Source organism: Motacilla alba, chromosome 1A (assembly GCF_015832195.1).
Source record: "Motacilla alba alba isolate MOTALB_02 chromosome 1A, Motacilla_alba_V1.0_pri, whole genome shotgun sequence".
Taxonomy (NCBI): domain Eukaryota; kingdom Metazoa; phylum Chordata; class Aves; order Passeriformes; family Motacillidae; genus Motacilla; species Motacilla alba.
This window is the reverse complement of record NC_052031.1, coordinates 63171803-63194409: the sequence shown is the minus strand read 5'-3', so window position 1 is coordinate 63194409 and position 22607 is coordinate 63171803. Positions and strand designations below refer to the sequence as shown.

General features: G+C 36.4%; 1 protein-coding gene across 2 annotated transcripts in view; it reads left to right on the top strand.

Moving 5' to 3' along the window:
• The window catches only part of CCDC91 (coiled-coil domain containing 91), a 115911-nt gene that overhangs the window by 39492 nt on the left and 53812 nt on the right, over positions 1–22607 (top strand). For both annotated transcript variants that reach the window (XM_038154189.1, XM_038154188.1), the window contains exon 7: positions 13777–13854. In XM_038154189.1, coding sequence (XP_038010117.1) covers positions 13777–13854 — 78 coding nt within the window. The remainder of the gene's footprint in view (positions 1–13776; positions 13855–22607) is intronic.

Here is a 22607-nt window from a genome sequence, read left to right as displayed (position 1 = left end):
ATTCTAATTTTGTTTTAAAAATATACCTCTCTTACGCTGTTGTGCTGTTATTTAACAGCTTTGAGATGCCCAACTTGCCTTATAATCAGTCATAGGGCATGAAAAGCATTTTTTCCCTTATATGCCTCCTTTGCCTCCCTGATTTTAAAAGTATTCAAAAATTTGTGGTTAAATAATGTTCATTTTCTTAGTGTGCAAGTAGGTGCTAGCAGGTTTTTTTTCAAAGACCAAGTTATGTGTCCTGATCTGGTTTTTGCCAATGCATCCTGGATTTGAATGCATTTACTGATTTATGTCCAGTGTGTTGAAGCCTGTGACAGCTACTGCACATCTTCATTTGCACATTCACAGCGAGTGCATTCAGAGGGATTCATCTTTTACTTTTTCTCCTACTTGATGTAGAAATTCTACTTAAGAAGGTTGTGAAATGCCCAGATATATTTAGCTCTGGTTGATTGGAGTTCTTTACCACCAGTCTTGTCTCATCAAGATTTTCACATTCAGTTTTTTTCTTTTGTAGGTAGGAGTAATATCTTGTTGGATTTTTGAGGGAATAATGAAAATGTGCAAAATTTATCTAAAAAGATACCTATGTAGAAAGGAACTTGGGTAGCTGTATTGCTAAGACAATACTTAAGGCCAGTTATTTGTTACATGAATAAAATTTAATAGAGATAGAAAAAGTTTAAAGGTCTAGCAGGTTAAAGAGCTATAAAATTTTGAGCAATCTGCAGCTGCTCATAGTTTATTAATGAACTGTGAACCAGATAAGCTGATTTAGCAGTTAAAGGGAAATATTGCAATGCTTGCAGGACAGTTACCTGTTACTTGGCATGCACCTCCTTAAAAAATGTGAGGAATGGTGCCAAAGTATCTCCATGTCTCTGGGTCCACTCCAGTCCTGTTTGTGTTCAGTGTGAGGCATCTGAGACAGGGTAATTATTGTGAGTACTTGAGCATTACTCACCCAAAAATAGTAAATCCTAGCCAATATTAGCCAAAATTAGTCAATACTTTTGAAAGAATTTGTACTTCCTGTTTATACACTTGGAGGCATAAGATGCACAGCGAATATCAGGATGATGCTTTGGGGAGAAATTTGAAGGATTGTCCCTTTATTGTCCTTTACCTGTTAAATCATCTTATTTGGTTTATAATTCATTAATAAACTAGGAATGACTGCAGAATGCAGCTTAATACATTACTGAAACTTTTATTGCTGAATTAACCTGCTACACCTTTAAATTTACTTTTTCACTCTGTGTTAAATTTTAGTCATCTGTAGTAGACACTTGGTGTTGAAACACAGTTTATTTGTGTTTCTAAAACGAGCTGAAATGTATAATTTGCCAAGTATTAAGTAAATTTATTTGTATAAATGTATTCTAATCTAACTAATTCACACGCTGGAAGTTATAGCCAAGAAACTCATGTGATTTACATATTGAAGTTGAATTTATTCATCCCTTCTAAGTTCCCTTGGAAACTTCCTTATTAATTATGGCCATACATTTTTTATTTGAGTGAACTGCCAAAATGTTAATATGTAACAAACTCTCAACAAATAACTAATATTTTAAACTACTACTAAAGGTGTGTAATAGTTCACTTCTGTATAACTCCTGATATTGAGAAAGCAGTTCCAGAGATAAAGTATTGGTTACTTTATTGTTGCTACTCTTAAATAAATAAATAAATAATGTTTTTCTGCTGAGTCTTGTATAAGGTTTTTTCCTCACTAAAGACTTAAGAGGTCCAGAAGGGCATGTGACATTTAAAATAATCATGTACTTAAACTACTGAGAACTTTTTTACTATTCTTGGCAAAACTTTTATCACTGAAATAAAGCTGATATTAATGAAAACCAGAACATCTCTTCTTAAACCTGGAGGATATTGAGATAAAACAGATTTTTTCAGTTCTATGCAGTTCCTTAAAAAGAAACCTACCTTACTTGAAGGTATTTTTAAACACAATGCAGTATTTTGGTTTTGGATATGCCTTACAAATTAAACCATTCTCAGGCAAATAATTGGTTAGGATGATCAACATTAATTTCCAGAAGTGAGTACCAAAATGAAATTATGAAAATGAAGGTCTGAATAATGCTTAAAAAATAACCTAAGGCATTGCAATAAGGGACTGAGAGAAATTCTGCATTTCTTCAGTTATTATAATTTTTTAATATATTTTAAGAATAATTTCAGCCAGTATGTCTGTGCTTAATGTACTTCCTGTTTATGTAGGGAGAACGTAAATGTTCTGTGCTAGGTTTTCAGAGGGCTGAGTTTGTCTGGCTTTTGAGATAAGTAAGAAGTGAGTGTGTCACTGAAAGGCAAATTTCCCTTGACTTTCTAGGCAGAGAATTTGAAATAAGTCTTGATAACTTTAGGGAAGCTCAGAAGGAAAATTCCCATTGAGCTCATAAACAACAAAGAATGTAAAATGTTCTGAAGCAAACTTTATAACTGGAAGGGTACTTTTTAAGCTTGAAGAGCCTTCTTGTCAGTGATAAGCAGAAGAGGAGATCCATTTCCATCTTTTTGAGCTAAAACCTAATTCCAGACAGTGTGTGATGCCTGCTTTTGTGAAAATACTTTGTGAAATACTTTGTTTAAAAGAGTAAATAAAACAAAGAAAAAAAAAAACCCAAAACTGAGAAGGGTCAGTAGAGGGAACAATTCTGGGGTTTCAAATGGAGTGTGACTACATCTGCCCCTTGGGAGTTCCATTACCTGCACAGAATCCCCAGTGGGAAAACAGCTGCATTCAGCTGGGCTGTTGGGAGTTCCCTGAGTCCCTGGGACTTGGACTCACTGCTTATAAAGACACATTTCAGCTCTGTGTCACTCTTAACACGTTCAGTGGTGTTTTAAGATAGATAAGTCTTAGTTATCTTATGCTGTTATTTTCTATAAATGTGGTGACAGTTGTCAACTGAGTAAAATTATTCAGAGCTTTATGGAATTCAGCCAGAAAGGCAGTGGGCATCTCCCATGCCAGAAGAAAGGGGATATTGTAGCTAACAAAGGCTACAGGAATAGTTTAAAAATATCTCATGTTTCGCATAATATTTTCATTAGAGAGTTCTCTCATGAATGGGGGTCTAGTGGCACTTGCCATCCTGTTTACATCAAATTTGTCTGTCTTTACTTTCACATTTTTTTGAGAAATGATTATTTGTTAAATAAAAATAGCAGCTCTTTGAAGCGTGTTGCAACTCTTGTGACAATATTTTATCAACTTTCAGCACAGTCCCATTCTGTCACCACCAATTAAATTACCTTATCCTGTACCAATCACTGACATAGCTGATGAATCTTCCATTGCACAACAGAAACACAGTAGTATTTTTTTAGGAAGAATAAACTTTTTATTCATTTTATGATATTTTTGTGTTTTTAACTGGTTCTGCACTACTTTTGCACTTTTAAATGTGGCCTCCAGTCCTTTAAATGCCTTTACATATGTTTAATAAATCTGCATACATCCAGTTGAGAAGGCTATATTACAGCAGGATTTGCTTTCCCTTTTTGCAAACACTTTTAGCCAAGAGCCTTACTGTAAGCAGTGTTTGTGCCCCTCTGAAGAGGGGAGCTGCTCAGAGCAAGAACGTGTCTTAATCATGATTTTTCTCATCTGGGTAAGCCAATCTGTGGGAGGTCTGACGTAGTGTAAAATACCAAGAAGTTTCAAACCAAGCTCAAACACAGCTCAAGATTTCTATCAAATTCAGTCCTAATGCTACAGCCTTTTTAAAATGTATTTACATTTTAATTTTTCATGTACAACAAAGGAAGAGTGAGCTTGTTTTTGCCTCCTTGCCAGTTGGCTTGGAGAAAGGAACTGAGGGACTTCGAAAGGGGCAGCGTTTTTATGGTCTGGGTTTGTAGAGTTAGAGGAAACAATATTTGTGTCCAATTAGAATCCCTCTGCTTCTCCCTCTCATTCTTTCAGCAACAACAGGGTTCTTATTGGGGAGGGAAAGTTTTGGCTGCTGTGGGATATTTGGTGGGGTTTTTTTGGTTTTGGGGTTTTTTTTAGGGGGGAAAGGGGGAGATTGCCTTTTTGTTCTTCGCTGCAGCATATTGAATAGATTAAAGAGGGAACTGTGGAATTACTGTAATTCAAAATAAAAAATTCAAATATGAGAATCGTGGTTTTAACATCGTTGGAGGGAAAGACAGAGTGAGGGGTGGAAGAAAGTGAGGGGTGTTCTAGAAACGGAAAAAAGGCAACAAGGAAAAGATCTGGAGAGTGAATGACAGATACAGCAATGGGAAAGTCAGTCCCTGCCTCATAATTATGCACTTATGAAAGAATATTTCTTTTAAGTGTTAATATCATTGAGATGAAGAAGTAAATGGAGTGTACAAAAATGTCAAGAATCTTGAGTTATATTACTCTTAGACTATCTTTTGAAAAGCTCAGGTATATGTCTATTTTTCATTCGTTTCACTGTACCTTTAGATTTTTGAAGATTTTTCTGTATTAATCCATTTTCTTTTTGTGGTCAATAGTAATACATATTAAAAAAAGATTACTTGACGTAGCTTAATGATCTGCAATTTTTAAAATTTAATAGGTCAGTGTTCTTTAAATCACAGTTTAACTAAAAAAAAAAAACAACAAAAAAACTCCCAAAAACCAATTAAAACCAAACAAAGTTTTTATTTACCACTAAGATACCTAACGTGGCATCAATCATTGTTGACTCTTTCCAAATGTTCCATCTGATGTTTTCTGGCTCAGCTTAGAAAAAAAAAAAAAGATTTTGACTTTGATTTAGTGATTTTAGTGAGACTCCTTTGCTTTGAGGTAGAGATTAGGTTAAATTTATCTTTTTTAAGAGATTGATTAGATTTACCACCTACCCCACATCCTCAAACATAACTTTTCTCCTCTGAAGTAACTAGTTTTATGGTTAGTTCAGTACCATCAGCGTTTCACAGTAATTAAAATAGAGACATTAATAAATGTATGTTATAGTTTTTGCCTGGGGTTGCTCTTTAGATGGCCGGGTTTATAGCTAGGCTCCAAAGTATAAGGGGGTTTTGTGGGAGAGGTCGGGGTGTTGTTTGTTTGTTTGTTTGTTTGTTACACATACTGTGGAATTGGAACTTCATTGATGTCAGGCAATTTGATGATGTCAGGATGTTGTCATCATGTTTGCTAATCAAGCCCAAGCTCTTTAACTCATTCTTGAGAACTAAAGAGTGTCATCTTGATTTGCCCATCTTATGTGTTGCTTGTAAAAGAGCAAAGCAAGGCTTTTTTTCCCCTCCCACGTGTGAATTTGACATCTATTTGTAAGTGGGGGTTTAGTCACCTCAGAGGTGGGAGGTGATGAAAGAAATAACCCAAAACAGGCTCTCATGCTTCAACCAGCACAACAGTTGGCTGGATTCTGGGGACCCATGCCAAATGTACGCATACAAATGCACGGTGTCTGGGAAGCAAGCAGAACCTGAGCTCCACCAGCTCAGCTCAAAGGAATGGGAGAGAAGAGGTGTCATTTGTAAAAACAAGCAGCTTCAGCCCACAGAGCTCAGGAGTGATGAGAGAGTTGGCTGAGAGAGAGTTCTGCATCCACTCGGAGGCTGGGGGAAGCCACTGGTTGTTGGAAAGAGACTGGAAGGATGATGGATGGATGGATCCAAGCAAACCAGCCTCTTGGTCTTTGGGAATATCATGGGGTAGGTGCTCTTGGCAGCCATTTCTGGGCACGTGAACAAGGTGATTGGAAACGGCCAACATGGATTTACCAAAAGACAAATTATGCCTGACCAACATGATTGCCTTCTGTGATGAAACTCCTAGATTTTGGATGAGAGGATTGAGGTGTCCACTGACTCAGTCAGGAGAAGAGAAGGCTTAGAGGAAACCTAACAGCAGACAGTCAATACCTTCAAAGTTGTCAGAAAAATGGAGCCAGGCACGTTCTGCAGAGGTGTGTAGCAGGAAATTGTGATAAATTGAAGCATGGGAAGTTGCAACTTGTTATAAGGAAAAAAGTATTTTATGATGAAGATAAGCATTAGGATGTCTTAGCCAGTGATGTTGTGAAATCCCCATCTTCAGAGTTTTTCAAGATCTCACTGGACAAAGATTTGAACAATCTGGTTTGAATTCAGTGTTGATCTTGCTTTCAGCAGGAGGTTAAGCTAAATGACCTCCAGAGGTTCCTTCCAACCTGAATGATTGTGTGATTTTGTGATTTAATACTTTGGTCACAAACTGAGAAAAATAAATAGCCTACTCCCAGTCACTAAAGTTATAAGTCCAGTCCAGAGGATATTCCCCAGGCTGAATTATTTGGAATATTTTACTCCAATCTGGCCTACCTCATTGCCAATTAAGGGCAGGGTTAGGAATGCCTGAACCAAAAATCTGATTAATGCAGTATTTGAAATGGTAAACTAGTCAAAATATCAGTTACTGTAAACTTAAATAATTGTTGTATGGAATATAACATTTTTGGTGGTTTTCAGTATATCTGCCATGTAAGAATAGGAGCTTGCACTATGAAACCTATCCATGTTCATTGTGAGGTTTTACAGGAAGCGAAATAGAGTTGTTCAGCTGCATTACCAGTTCACTAAGATAGACTGGAAGTGTAAAGGACTTCTAATAAAATCTGTGTATCTGTGATTTGGATACATTTTTCTAGACTGTGGGAGATCCTTCTTTCCAGCTGGAATTTTTCTGAGGTTAGGCAAAAATCCCTTTCTTGCAGAATTCTTAGCAGTACTTAAAATAAATTAGCAGTAGTTAGTTTTCCTCTCTTCTTTATGTACTTCTTTGTTTTCCCTGGTAAAGGTGTAACTTCTGTCTTTTGGATTTTTTTCCCCCCTTCATGCTTAGACTATTTATGACTTTTTCAGGAAGTAAAACAAATAACCAACAAGTTAATCTTGAAGTTTACAGCTTGATAGCAGTTCTCTGATGGAGGAAAATTTTGGGAGTTCAATTGCAGATGATATTTGCGTTCTGGTTTGGACACTATGGTGTAACTGATGAGCATCTGATTTTATTTCATATCCCTCTTTTCTCTGAAATAACACAGTCAAGAGGAGCTTTGCATGCAGATCTTCAGCTAAGAAAGAATTTAAAAGGCTGTATTGTCATCTTCAGAGCCTGTATTCCTTGGTATTTACTTTATCCCAAACTCTTTGATTTGGTGCTCAATTTTCCAAGCTGATGGTTATTTTATTTTTAGATCTAAATTCTTGTCAATTTTCTTATGAAACAAATACAGCTAGTTGATGCAAAGATGAATACTTTTGCCTCTGGTTGTCCAGTGAATTCTCTGAGTTTTGTTCAACTTGCACATCATCACTATGTCTTATGGAAACCAACAAACAAAAATGTTTTTGTAGCCCGAAGTGAGCATGGCAACAATTTGTGTTGAGGCTGCTTTGTTTGTACTTTGTACTTTGTTTGTACTTTGATGGGAAAATAGCTGTTGATGGGAAATCAGCTAGTTTTCATATAGTATATCTGCTTTGGAATGCTTCTAGTGTTCCAAAATATATTTACAAATCAGAAAAGGAGTTAAGATTAAAGAAGAGATAAGTACATCACCATTGTTTGCTCCCAGAGTTTTAATTAAAGAGGCAGATGTGGGAATCCATAAAATCAGAGGGTTTTGGGAAAGCTGCAAAAGGCAGGCCTCAGAGGCAGCAGAACTGTGATTAGAACTAAGCAGTAGCCATGAGATAGGTCAGCAGAAAAATTATATAAGAAGTAGAAAAAGACGTTAGAACAATTGTCTGTGTATTAATGCTTGTCTAGAATAACTCCCTAAGCTGCAGAAAAGTATATCTAGAGAGATATTAGGAAGTTCTGAGTTTAATAATGGAGCTCTGTGCATTGTATCTTAGGGCTTACAAGCATGTATTGTATTCAAAATAAGCAAGCATTGTTTTAACCAAAGGGACGTGTGCTTATAGAGGTTGGATAGAACCACTGTCAATATGCTTTTGCTTTGTGTGATTGGTCAAAAAACTTATAAAGTAAGTTGTAACTTTAAGTTCTTTGCCTGCTGCCTGGGATGTGAGCTGATGGCATCTTCCCATTGTCATAACCATGTAATGAGACTGATGCTGAAAAATAAAACAGCTCAAGGCACATTCCTAGCAGTCCCATCCTGTTCATGATTTGTACACAGCCCCCCAGCTGGTGATAGCAGACAAAGAAAATAGTACACATACTGAAAATGAAAAGGAGATTCAAATGTAAAGATGTAACTTATCTTTCTGTTGATTTTCTGGTAAGTATGATTATTCATGTTATAATGAAACTTATTTTATATACTTCAAAAATAAGGAAGAAAACAATTAGGTTTTTCATTACGTTGGAAAAATTTCAAAGATATGGTAATCTTCCAGCTCGACATAAAATTATCAGAGTATTTATGTATAATGATGCTATGAGTTCTTTTTTTATATCTCCTAGAAGTAAATCTTGGAAAGTTTTTATACATGCTGAAGTGAAATTTATTCCTGCATGCTTTTGAAGCTACTTGACTGAGTGTCAAGTTTCTTGGTAGTCATCTTGGGTTTTTAAACATTCATGAAAAGACTGAAGGTATCCTCTAGGAATGTGCTGTGAACATCATTATGTGTTCTGAATAGTACAACTCTATGAAAATTCAATATACATTCTTTCAATTAGTTATTTCTCTAAAACATATTATACTTTGAGTTACTTCTCCAAGGTTAGCAGAGCTGCAGATGGAAATGTTGCCAATTTTTGATGCATAAGGTACCTCTAGTTAAAGTTTTGTTGGTAGAAATTGTGGGTTTGATTACTATTAGTTTTGACATTTGACATTTCATATGCTTGAAACTGGTAATAAAAGATTGTATCCAGAATAAATATTGGAAAACAAGATGTGAACTGTAGTGAGCTGTATGCAGTGGGTCCTTTGGAAGGGTTCACCTGTGATAAATATGCAGCACTCCACTGTTGTTTGCTTTGCAAGATCTTTTTAGTGCTTTCTGTGGAAAAGTTTTGAGAAAAACTAAGTAGCCTCAGAATTCATACTTAGTGTATTAGGACTTGGTGAAAACAATTACAGAGTCAGCTAAGTTGGCAAAGACCTTGGAGATCATTGAGTCCAGCCTATCACCTAACACCACCGTGTCAACTAAACTGAGGGCCACATCCAGTCTTCCTTCAAACACCTCAGGGACAGTGATTCCACCACCTCCCTGGGTAGCCCATTCCAGAGCCTGACTCTAGTTTTTGTATCATCCCTTCAGGTATTTATATACATTGATAAGATCCCCCTGAGCCTTCTGCAGACTTAACTGAGAGTCTTAACTCTCTCAGTTTCTCTTTATGTGAAGGATGATACAGACCCATCATCATCTTTGTGTCCCTTTGCTGGTCTCTCTCCAGTATGCCCATGGGGTTTTTTTCTACTGGAGAGAGCTGGACACAGGAGTGGCCCTAACAGTGCTGAGTGGAGGGGTAGGATCACCTCTTGTGACCTTGGGACAATGTTTAGCCTAATGCAGTCCAGGATTGTTGGCCTCATGTTCAGTTTCCTGTCCCTGGGACACGCTGCCGCCTTTGGGGTGTGGCAGTTCAGCCAGTTTTCAATCCACCTCTCTTTCAGCTTCTCCTGACCACACTTAGGCAGCTTCTCCATGAGGATTTTACAGAAGAGTCAAAAGCCAGCAGTAACTAAAATACCCATGAGTTATGGGTGCTTTTTCCAGTACAAATCACAAACATAGCCCTCTACTGGGAAAAACTTTCCTCTGTCACAGGAAAAACTGGCACAATTACCTTCCTAGGTCCTGAGTTGGGACTGCCTAGCCTGTAGCTTCTTGTGGTTTCTTGTCATTTCTCGAAGGCCGGGATGGCATCTACTACCTCCAGTTCTCAACACTTCTCCAGTCATTGTGATCAGTCCACAGGTATTGAATGGAGCATCACAATTACATCTGCCAGCTCCCTCAGCACTTGTGGGGTCATGCTGTCAGGCATCACGGACTTAATTATGTCCAGCTTGCTTAAGTATTTCCTAACATGATCCTCCTTCCCTAAGCTGCCCTTTTTCCAGACCCTTGCAATGTGCAGGTCAGTCTCCTGTCTACAGAAAGAAGAAAAAGTCTCCTAGTGTAGTTTTTTCATACATATCTAGATGTATCGTGAAGTGTACTACAGTAAAGAATTATTTAAATACTGATATATTTTTAAATACATGGACTATGTAAATTTATGTTGGCTGTTACAACTGGCTTCAGTATCAGCAGCCATCGATGACAGCTGGCAACCCTTTCCAAATTAATATTTGTTCTTTATGGACAGTGGTGGAATGTAATTTGATCTGAAGATTGATGCTTTAGAGATAAGAGACACGCAAATATCCTAATGAAACTCAGAGTTCCTTTTATGCTAATTGTGTTGTTTAATGGAAATGTTCTCTTCTTGTCAACTTCCCTGGCATTGTTCTCCTGTTCACTCCTCCTTCCTTGCTCCCTCTTGCTATCCTGTCCCAACATTTAGATTATGTGGGGAAGTAGGAAAGTATCCAGGACATAAGTTGCCCTGGCACATTTGTAGCTTCATCCCAAAGAATCTGTGTAATATATTAAAAACCTCAAGGCAGCCAGGGAAGGCTTCCTGAGCCAAGTGTAGGTGCTATTTACCATATCATGCAGTTTTGGTAGTAAAATGTGCTTTCATACTAACAGGACTTTAGCTTTAGTACTTCTTTTTATGGTTTGATGTCCTCTTCAGTGGAGGGTCTCTGTATGCACATCCTGTAGGAAAGAAGAAAGAGCAGATATAAACTATAATTGTTCTTCACAAAATAATAATGTCTTAAATGTGACTGGGTAGAGATCCTTGTTATACACCTCAAATACTGAGAGAGTGGTGTGGGAACTGTAATTATGTTTCAGTGTGGGGCATGTGCAGGCTCTTCCATACTATTTCCTTTGCATAGTTTTTTCACATTTAATCAGTCATAATATTCCCAGCAGGCTGCTCTGTTCACACTCACTCAACTCTGGCTCAACTCATTTCTAACTCAGCAGGAAATGTCCTCACCACCACGATGTTAGGCAGTTGTTTGTGAAAGTTTATTTGCTAGCTCACTTCATTTTTCACCTCAGAGTCTTCCATTGTTATGCATGAGGTACAAATTATGTTTTCTTGTATGAAATAAATCAGTGTCTCCTTGCTTCCTGTGGTGAGCTTAAGGTTGAGTATGATGTGGGGGTTTTGGTTGTCTTGGGATATCTGTAATCTTTCTCTCCTCCCTGGATTTTTCCTTATCTTTAGGTTCTCAGCTGTATCTTCACTAAGATGTTGATGATAGGACCAAAGTGAAAATACTTGCTTTGCTAGAGACCTGGAGATGCTCCTGTGTCTTAGTTCTGGAGAGCTCACATTCTTATTTCCCATGAACAGAAATAGTGACCAATCTCTATTTTATACACAATAGCACACTCTAGTGTGTATATTAATTAGCCATTATGGACTGATTCTCATCATGTTTACCTCAATTTCTCATTGATTCTCATCATGTTTACCTAATTTCTCCTTTTCATTCAGTATTAGTATTATTTTTTCTCTGTCCTTGGGTGAATTGAAGGCAATATTTATATCTTCAAATAAGAAGGTAATAGAATCATTATGATGCTAAATGTTATTTGTAATTTTTTTAAAATGATGCTCTTAAAGAAGAGTTGATTTTATGGAGACAAAAATCTCAGTGCAATGGACTCCACTATGAGGACTTTTAATGATGTAATTGTGTAAAGCAAAGCTGCATAAGATGGATTTGAAATTTGTCTTCTACTTCAGTTACCTGCAGGGAGCTACAGTTTGCCTTCTTGCCTGAGAACAGAAATGAAGAGGGAAGAGAGTGCATTACTTTCTGAGATATTGGCTCAGACTGGCAGCTACCTCTGAGGGTACCACAGCCTGACAGAGACAGGCAGTGAGCACATACCTGCCTTGAACATTTCCTGCAGGAATAGCAGGCTGTTAACAGGTGTTACAGGCATGCCTTGGTGTCAATGCTTCAACTTGTGTTGCCAGCTCACTTTTAGGATGTGACCTTGTACAAGTCACTGGTTCTAAAAACTTGAGGAATTGATTGTAAGGGGACAAATGGCATTTTTTGCTCTGTGTTTTGCTTTGCCTGGTATTGAGAGTGAGAGGCACTGTGCTTTCTACCAGAATGGGATATCTTACTTAGTCAAAACAATTGGGAATTTTTAACCTGTATAATATCAAAGTTTCAATGATTTGTGTTGTCAGTGGTACATTATTGCATCACAGTGGGATTAAAATGATGGAGCCACATGTTGTGTGTTGTTGTCTGATGTAGTATTTAATGTGCACAGCAACATATTTCCATCTTTAATTCTTCTTCTACTTAGCAGCTGTACTTGCTGGGCTTCACAAAAGCCCACAGTTTTATTAAAGAAAATCCAAATTCTCATTAGATTTGGGCCAGAGCTAAGATGATTGTGTAGCTGTAGTTTCCTACTTTTTGCTAAGGATGACTCTTTCAGGAGGAAGGAATTGAGTCGCAGAGCAGAAATCTCTGGTTAAATACAGTTACAGTCCAATTAATTCATTTTTAACTCACATGCTTTGTTAGAGACTAGGTTTTTCTTATTCCAAACACGCAGATCTTAGGAAGCATAGAATTGTATTAATTAATTTCAACTTTGTTATGGGCCAAAAAGCAAAAAAAAATTATGTAGTGCAGGCTGTGTAGGGTTTTTAGGAAGCATAGAACTGTATTAATTAATTTCAACTTTTTTATGACCCAAAAAGCAAAATAGTATATATTTTTTTATATATTATCTATTTATATATGTAAGTTGTGTGTGGTTTTGTCCTAGGATCACTGCAAAGTAACATTTGTGATTAATGTGTTTCTGCTTTCTGCACCAAGAAAATCCAATTATTTAAATCCAAGATGATTTAAAGCAACTACATCCTGCCATATGAGCTGATAGAAGAACAGACCCTGAAGCAAAGAACAAGGAGGGAGGGAATGTTTTCATCTTCTCACTAACTGATGATTGGAAAAAGTGGTGCTGCTCATTCATAAGGGGGAAATGCTGGTGAAAATCCAATGAGGTGTTCACATTGCAGCCTTAGCAGACTATTAGGTAAAGGAAAAAATGCTAGAATGTTTCTCTCCAGGTTCCTTTTACATAACTGTGCAGAAAATAAAAGAAAATAAAAAGAAAATGAAAGGTGAACACTGCAGCTTTGTTTGAAAAATCTATATAGGATTTCTTTTGTAAGAAGACTTTCCTGGGAATCTTAACAATAAAACAAATGCTAAAAGAGGAGCCACATAAATGTGCATTTCTGAGAAAACTCAATCTGATACTACTTTAACTCAATATTTTTATTGGTAGAGGCAGTAAATAATGTTTAATAAGAAGGTGATTTGGAAGTCCTGCCATCCACAGGTATACCAAAAAACAAAGAAAGTTCTGAAAAAAATATATAATTGGAGAACCATTTTAGGGACATCTGGGGTCTATAAAGTAAAATTAAGAAATAAAAATAAGTTTAATACTGGGACCTACTTGAATTTAGCATATATATACACATATATATTCATATACATTCTATATATAATGTCTAAAGGATCAAGCTGTGTGCATTTCTTCATGAAAGATAGCAAAACAGGAAAACAATTGCTATTTATTTATTTATTTATTTATTCTCCTGAATTAAAATCGTTCTGTCACGTGCCTAATGTTTTCTCTATTTTTATACAGGAAAAGCATAAGAAGGAATTAGAAGACATGAGAAAAGCTGGACATGAAGCCTTAACTATTATTGTGGAAGAATTCAAGGTAAATGAGTTGCCAAGCTAGCACAATGTCCAAATGGTGTTATTGTAGTAGTGAATAGGATGACTGCCTGCATTGCACAATTATTAGTATTGCTTGTGCTGATTGCTTGACCTCTCTCACTGTCTTTTCTGTTGCTTTCAATTTAGATTGTTTGGTCTGAAATTTTGCATGGCATGTTTTCCCAGTCTGCACTTTGGAAAAATTCAGATAGAGTTGGCTAGCCATTTTCAGTAAGGAAACTTAAAACCAGAACAAACCTGAAATTCTCAGTCAGTTGTGGTAAACTTTGGGTTGGATTGTTTATCACAAATCCACATTTTGGACCTCTTCAGTCTCCAGAGCTGCACTTGCAGGAAAGCAGCATCGCAGAGCAGTTCTGCAGGTTTTTACCCACACAGCACTAAGGGAGGGAATTATGGATGAAATAAAGCTGACTCTGTAGTTATTCTTTCATGCTGTTTTAGGTCCTGTCAGCTTGTGAAATGAAAGAACTGGATGTTACCATGGAGCATAAATAGATGTCTTTTGTTCTGTTGTGGAAACTATTGGGTAGGAAACTCACAAAGGACAAAAACCGAATCAAGTTAGGAGGAGAAAGTAAAGCTAAGAATTCTTAATTAGACTTAAAACTGGTAATAGGAAATGGAAATTGAGGCTAGTCTTGAAAATTAAAAGGAAAACTTAAGACCTTGTAGGCAACTGTGAGCTGAGAACATGAATCTGACAATGTAGTTCATGAAGGGGAATTTCAGATTTTAGCTGTTTGGTGGCAGTAATTTGTAACCAAAGAATGATCAGGCATGGAGGGCAGGAAGATGTAGTGGTGAGCTTGGCAGTGCTGGGTTAGGGGTTGGACTCGATGATTTTAGCAATCATTTCCAATATTAATGATTTTATGATAATAAGAAAGCCTTTTAATAATCTTGCTAGTAAGTGTTAATAGTGTTCTAACTAATATTGAAATTGGCTCTCTGTAGAAATATGTCTGTCTCCATCAATATGACTTATACTAATTTTATTCTGAACCTATCCAGAAAAACATTTCAAAAGTTTCCATTCCTGAGAAAAATTAAACATGGCCACTGGTGGTCCCACTTCTCCATGCCTCCCTCATTTCACTTTTGGGGGAGAATTTTGCTCCTCTTCCCTTAAATCTTTGAGGAAGTTCTCAAAAGGGATTTTTTTTTGGAGTGTGCACCTTTGGATGTGCCACTGAACATCTTCAGCGGCAGCATTTTTAGTTTTGTTTTGTTCTAGATACGTGAAAAATATCTGTCTGTTCATGTGTGGACTTACGTTTGAAAAAGCTTGTGAGCTTTTGATAATTGCTGCCCTTACATTTCCTTCTCTTTAGTTCTGAAAATATAAGCAAATTGTGAAATCCAACAATTTTATGGTATTGAATGAAAGTTTTGAATGATTCTGAGGTGTAATTTTTCACAATTTTTATGGATTTGTATGAACTAAAGGAGAGCTCTGCATGGGTAATATCGGCCCTTTAAAGGAATAATTTCTTCCTCTGTAGTTGGGTAAAGGGATACATTTATGTGCCATAATAATTTATGAAAGCTGTTTTACCAGTCAGCAGCAGCTGGGTAGATCTGACATGCCTTCTGGAAAATAAGGTTTATGTTTATCAGTTTCAGTGATTTGGCACAAAAGATTAGGGAGTTAAATGAACCCTGTGTTTCTAAATAATGTTTATATTTAGTGCATTATTTCTCAAAGAATGTTTATGTTCAAGTTACATAAAGTCACTCTCTAATACCGTGGAACCATGACATGAATATACCTCTTACAAGCCTTCCTGTTGCCTCATGTGGTTAGTTGAACACTGATGAGAAATAATATCAGATATGCCAAACTCTGAGTAAATTACTGCAATCAGCCCTGTCTGCAAACATGAGGTGACTTATTCATCAGGGTTTTTAAAAAAAAACAGGCATTTTTTGGTTGGTTGTTTAATACCTTTCTTGTAATCCTTTGCCATGTACTTTAAATAAAAAAAGTTACACTATATCATCAGTGGAGGCAGAATATGTTCAGTAGTTTTGTTTGAAAAAATTATCTCATGGATTCTTTTAAAATGTTAATTCATTGTTAATTCATTGTTAATTCATTTAAAATGTTAATTCATTGTTAATATTTCAATATGGAACAGGGCTAAGATTTATTTTTTCTTAAGTAAACGAGTCAAATGTGGTTTTGTAATTGTAAAAGTATTATCTTATATTCTTGGGGCTTTTCAACTGCTCAGATCCTTAGGAGTTTATTCTATTTTTCAGATATGATGGCAATTAGATAAGCAAATAAGGGTCCCTAATGTAGCATTTTTTAGGAATGTAAAGTAAATCTGATTAGTCCTTTTGCTGAAAGACAGAATCATGAGATTCATTAACGCTTTTATTTACTCATGATTAGCCAGACTTAATTTTGTGCTGAAATATGTCTTCTTCAGAATTTAGACTGTGTTACTCTGATACATATTGTTTATATGCAGAAGTAACTTCCATTTTCAGTAGGTTTTTTGTAAGTAGTATCTAATAATCCCCAAGTTACCTTGAGTGTGGAAATTCACCTAAACAAGTCTATGGGTAATTTAAAAAGGCATGGGAAGGAAAATCTTGTTTGCGATGAAAACAGGCTTATTTTGCATTCCTGGGGATTTAATGAAGTTAACTGATGAGGGTTATTCCAATCAGGGGATTGCTCAGGCCCTAATTAGGTTGCGTTGCAGTCAGGAGTGGTGGAATTCTGACTACTCCTCTCTGAAACCAGTTAATTTTAATTCTGTGGTGCTGCTCCAAGCAGAGCCATAGCACAACTTATAATGCCCAACATGGGTTGTGTAATGATAGCTTGTGAAAATATGAGCAGTTCATCCTTAGCCCCAGGAAATAATCCCCAGAATGCCTCAAACCCCAAATCCTGTAACTTAGGCATTGAAACCTTGAGTGGAATGGCAGTGGAAGAAAGTTGACTGACTTATCTTTTCTGTACTCCTGGCATAGGTAAGTGTTATTGTTGGTGGATTTGTGAACATGCCTTCCTTTTGGTTTACAAAGGAAAAGAGAGTTGCCATTTTGTAGCTTCTGTGTCCAGTGCTGCCAAGCTGGTAACCAGAAAATCACAGTTTTCTTTCATTCAGAGCTAAGTCCACTCCTTCCAGATGTCCTGCTGCAGACCTCTGTTGTTGTTGATGTATCTTCCTGTAGTTCCAAAGGGCTTACACTTCCTTCTAGTCCCTTTCCTGTATTTTGGGGACTTACTTGTTGTAAAGGGACAGTATTTCTCCACATGGATCTTTCACTAGTGTGGTATCCTTGGGCAGACCAGGTACTCAAATTTGAGGACAAACCCCCTCAATTCCTACTCCTGACTGGTCCTTCTTAATTAGGCAGCAGTGCTGAAAATGCAGCTTGCACAAGAAGTCAAATATTGAACGACCTATTTTCAAGGGCCTGGATATACCAAAGACCTTAGAATTAAATTCAGTTATCTTTGGAATGTTCACTTGTTTGAATGTGTTTGGAAATCCATTAATAGAGACCATTAGATGCTTTGTAGCACAAACCCTCAAAAGCCTTGGCCATTGTTAAGAATCTCACATTCTAATCTTCCTTACAACAAATAAACCATCCTCAACACAGTCATGAAATTTGTATTATAAACCACAGGAAAGCAAATTAAAAATTAACTCAATGTTCTATGTAGGCCAAGTTTCCCCTTCTCATGTTTACCTAATTTTGTTTAATTTCTGTCTTTCATGTCATTGTTGTTTTAAACTTTTATCCCTGGTAATTAACCACGGTAAAGAAAAATAAATGTAGATCTTGGAAGTTTTGCTTGTGGGATCACATCACATCTTAAGATATTTACCACAAACAACATAAGAATTTCTCCTGTGCTTGTTAAGTCAAGCTTTTGTTCTGAAATTGTCACAGTTCTGTAAATAGATGAGTTAATAGTTTTAATCTGTTTTATTTCTCATCCTGTGAAATATCCTCTAATGTAAGCTTTAAAGAATATGAGGTTACAGGCAGGTGTTTTTGTTTGATGGATTTTATTTCTTTAGACTATTTTATGCAATTAATGGTGTCCTAAAAGGCACGAATCAGATGTGTGTTCCCTTTATAGATATGAACTTCAAGGGGCAAAGTTCTTCCCAGCCCTTGCTGCAGTAAGAGTTTTGTCCACTAGTTTTCAGTGTAAGGTGATGGGTTTTTTTCAGATTTTCAGAATATAAGAACAGACAGATTTTCAAAGCATGGAATATGTGGGGGCCATCAGATTTTCTTTCAAAAATATTTGTGCCAATAATACACATCTGAACTGAAAGGTTACCCTCTAATAAACAAAGGAAATTTTAAAGGATTTCATTACAAAAGAAGTTAATCTAAGATCAGGATATCTTTTTTTAGACATAGTTTATCCCTAGTGAGGGAAAGTTCTGAAATGTGGCCAGTTCTCAGCTCTTTAAACATCAGCTTAGCTTATTATGTTTCCAAGTTGACATCCTGGCTCAGAAAGGCCTGACACATGAATAAAAGGACAAATCCAAAATTGTTGCAAGGGCTTGTATTTCGCTTCCAACTTCTATGCTTGTTCATGTGCAAGTCACACTAGAATTCAAGTGAGCCTAGAATATAAAACAACATTGTTTTTTCTCATGGAGAGCTGGTGGCTGGAAAAGGAGAGATTCCTTGGGATTTTACAGTATAAGAGTGCTTCGGTACAACAGTGATGCTACCATGGAAGTCTCTCTCCAGAATTCCAATAAAAGCAAGGTGCAATGAAGTCTCATGCTTTCAGAGATCTGGCTATCAAAAATATTTTATCATTGATTAAATGGCTTTTACATGTTGAAAGCAATTATAAAAATTGCAAGGAATGTCTCCCTCCCCTTTTAGTCAGGATGAATTTTGTATGTGCTTCTGATTATAGAATAACAAATAGAGTGTTCAATATTATAAAAATTAGAAGGTTAATAGAAGATTAAGAGTGAGTTTGCAGGTTTTTTTTTTTTCTGGCAGAAGTCTGTGAGAACATTATTTTGTGGAAAATAAATCCTTTACCCTCGCACACCAGTAAAACTGAGCTATCTAGATGAACCCAGCATAGTATTCAAGCTGTAAGTTCTTGATTCTTACTGGTATGGATCAACACAGTAACCACAAGCAGTTGAATATGCTTGTGGATATTCAACAAATAAAAAATTCAATTTTTTATATCACTGCAAAAACTACATTACCCTTTTTTTTTTTTTTTTTTTTAATTTAACCTGCCTTATTCCATAGCACCTAAATGGACATGTTTCATTTTCACTGAAAAGGCATACTCACCTGGAAATAGCCCAGTCATTAAAATCTGCAGTATTTTGTGCTGAAGTGGATAAGTTGAATTCTTTTAAAAAAGACATTTTCTGAAATCTAAATAGTTTTATTTGTATCTTCTCTGTCTTAGCTAATAGCTGAATTAAAACCCAACTAGTCAAATACTGCATTTTATTGAGTTAATTCATCTTTTCCATGGGTCAGAAAGAATTTGCATTGTGTCCTCTGCTCTATCATTCAGCAATTGGTTAATTGCATTTCATCCTTAAATTAAGTAGCAGCAATTTATTAAATGGTGGAGACAGGATGCTGAATTAGATGAATCATTGTCTAATGCTATAAAGCATAAAAATTCCAAAGCACCATTGCTGTATTTAATGCAGTTCGCATGTTTGAAGAAGTGTGGTAACTTCCCATTAGTAACTTTTATTTTTTAAATATGACTTGTTTTGGTCATCCTGACTCAGCAATTTTGAAGTAAAGAAGTGGTTTGATGTACTGGCTTCCATTTAGCTACTTAAACAAGACAGTGATGCTTGAACGGGATATTCTTTTGAGTTGACTATGGCTTTTGATACAGTGCTTTTAAGAAACATTCTAAAACATAACCCAGCAACGTGTACACCATGATTTGTATTTCATGCTGATGTTACACATGAGTAGGTTTAACATTTTCACACAATGCTGTGTGTCTGGGAAGCCTGTGTTTTGCATGGGTCACAATTGCTTTTAATTTTATTTTTTTTTCAGAAGAGATAGGAGAGGATAATGACTCCTGCTTTGTTTTCCCTGTTGCCTTTATTCATTCTAGCTTTTTTCTATAATAAAAAGAGGGAGTTGAAATAAAGGGGTTTGGTAATTTGTTACTCTTACGGAATTCGGGAAGAATTGGGATAATGGTCTTATTTTGACTGTTTAATTCAAGAGGGTTTCTCATAAATTCTAGCTTCTGGCCTTACAATAAATTCTGTCTGGGCAAGTAGCTGTGGTTTCTATTGCCTGTAGAATGAACACATTATGCACTAGGGCTGTGCAAGTAGGTTTGTATTAAAAATAGGCTGGGGTGTCCACTTTTGGCAAAACAGTAGTTACTGCACTTTTGCCTTTTTTTAAGTATGAGGAGAAATTTTAGAGATAAACTGGCACTCAGTACATAGCACGCTGTAGAAATACAGGATGAAGTGTTGTGATCATTTGTGGTTTTAAGCTTTTCTTTTCATATTGGGCACAGTGCAGTTTTTCAGTCCCTGGTGTGTGTGCAGGAATGCTGTTCTCCAGGAGTCCCGCCACACAGGTAGTGTGCTGTCAGTTCCAGGACTAAATACTCTGACCAGTGCAAGACATGTAATAGATGTGTGTTCCCTTAGGAACCTCCCAGGGTGATCATGGTTCTTATTATGGTATTTGAACTTACTTTCAGCTCAAGGTCGTCTAAAATTATTTCAAGGTATGAAAGTTAAAACTAAGGTTAGTTCTTTATCTAAGCTCAAACAGGGGTTCAGAGTAATTTACTTAGCTTACCTGATTTAATTTAAGAATGTTTTGTTCTGTCATTCAGATGTGTGAAGATTTTTATCATGGTTTGAGGAAATAAAGTTTTTTCAGTCATTTTTACAATGCATCACGTCTCAAACTAAAATGGAGACTCTATAGAGAACTTAAGGAGTTTCACTCTATTTGTTCTGTCAGAAGCCACCAGGACATTTTGATTATTGAAGGAAAAGCGGTATCAAATCTCTGGCAGTTTTTTGGGTTAGTAGAGAGATCAGAAAGTGGGGAAGATGCCAAGGTTGGATGGGGCTCTGGGCCACCTGATCTGGTGGAAGGTGCCCCTGCCTATAGCAGGGAGTTGGAGCTGCATGATCTTTAAAGTTCCCTCCAACGCTTAAAATCCTATGATCCTGTGATTCTTTGATGATCCTTCCCAGCCAGTGTCTAGGAAGTTCATTTCACGATATATAGAAGGAAAAATTTTCAACAAAAGCACTCATATTGAAATCCTACCCTTGACTTCATGCAGCAGGTGCCATAGGCTACATTCTGCTGTAACCTTACTTGAAATGATTCCATTAAAAGGAGACTGTTTCAAGAATTCCAGCTTGGTATTAGGTCACTGGCCGTAGATTTATGGAATGTCAGCCCAGCAGCATAATTAATAACTCCTCCTTAACTAATTAAGGGTGTTTCAGCAGTGATAAGAGTATTTGCCCAGGATAACAATTAATCAAAATACTTTTAGGGTCATTGTTGTTGTGACTATAAGATTAGAGATACCGATCATCAAGTAGCCAAATGTGTGTTTCAATTTAGCAAATCAGCTAATTGGTAATTAATTTTTTTTTAATTATTAAATTTGAATAGTTGATTATCTTGAAATTTGCCAGAGATTTGGATGGGTATCGCACATCTGTGCTGTATTTCCCATTGAGAAACCTGTAGTACTGTGCTTCATAGGGAGATTTTACTCTCTTTCTCCTCACTTGGCCAACTAGGGGAACAGTCAAATACAGCATCAACCCTGTGGTACTATTTAAACTGCATTAATAGTGAGTATGACAGAAAAGGAAGGCTTTTGTTTCTGAATGTGGAATTTTATGTATTTTCCAAAGAAAAATAGTAATAATAAGTTAATTTAAAAAAATTAACAGCCTCTACATGCCATCCAATGAATAATACTTATTTCATTGAAAACTGAAAGTTCTTTATACCATTTAATAGGATTTTAGCAGTTGCCAGTGAAGTCGGCACAGCAACGTGCATAAGGTGACTCAACCTTTGGCATGAGCAAGAAACTGTCTGAGAAATGCCATGGCAGCCTGATGACCATTCTGTTACTGTGTTCCCTAAGAAGAGAATTATTGTGTTTTCTTTTGTACTGGTTACATGAAACATTCCTTGCTACAATAATTTAGGCAAAAGAAAGAACCCAAACCCCAAGGTCCAGGCTTAATTTTTGCCAGTGATATGTGGCTATTCTAATTTAGGCAGAGTATAAAGATTCATGTACAGAGGTTACAATTCTTTGAGAGTTCAGTTTTTCTGAATGCTCAAATTTCTATGAATGAAAGAATTAACTTTAGTTAGAAATAAATTGGCTTTTTTGAAAGTAAACTTACAGTTTACTAATTACCTTGCAAACACCAGTAAATGTATTCTTACACTTCGATTAAGCACAAGTTTTAACCTCTTTAATCACTGAGCTTGTGCTGAGAACTGCTACCATGGTACAGCATTACTGAAGAACAGCAATTTTGGCATAAGAGGATAGTTAGTGGAAAATTTGGAAAGGTAGTTGAAAAATGGTCAGAAGATTTTATCTTTTTTATACATCCTTGAGTTTTTTTAAAGTATTCAAAATTTTATTTGATGTGTGTGTTACGTTCCATGAAGTAAATGTATCTCTAAAATAAAGACTGTTTG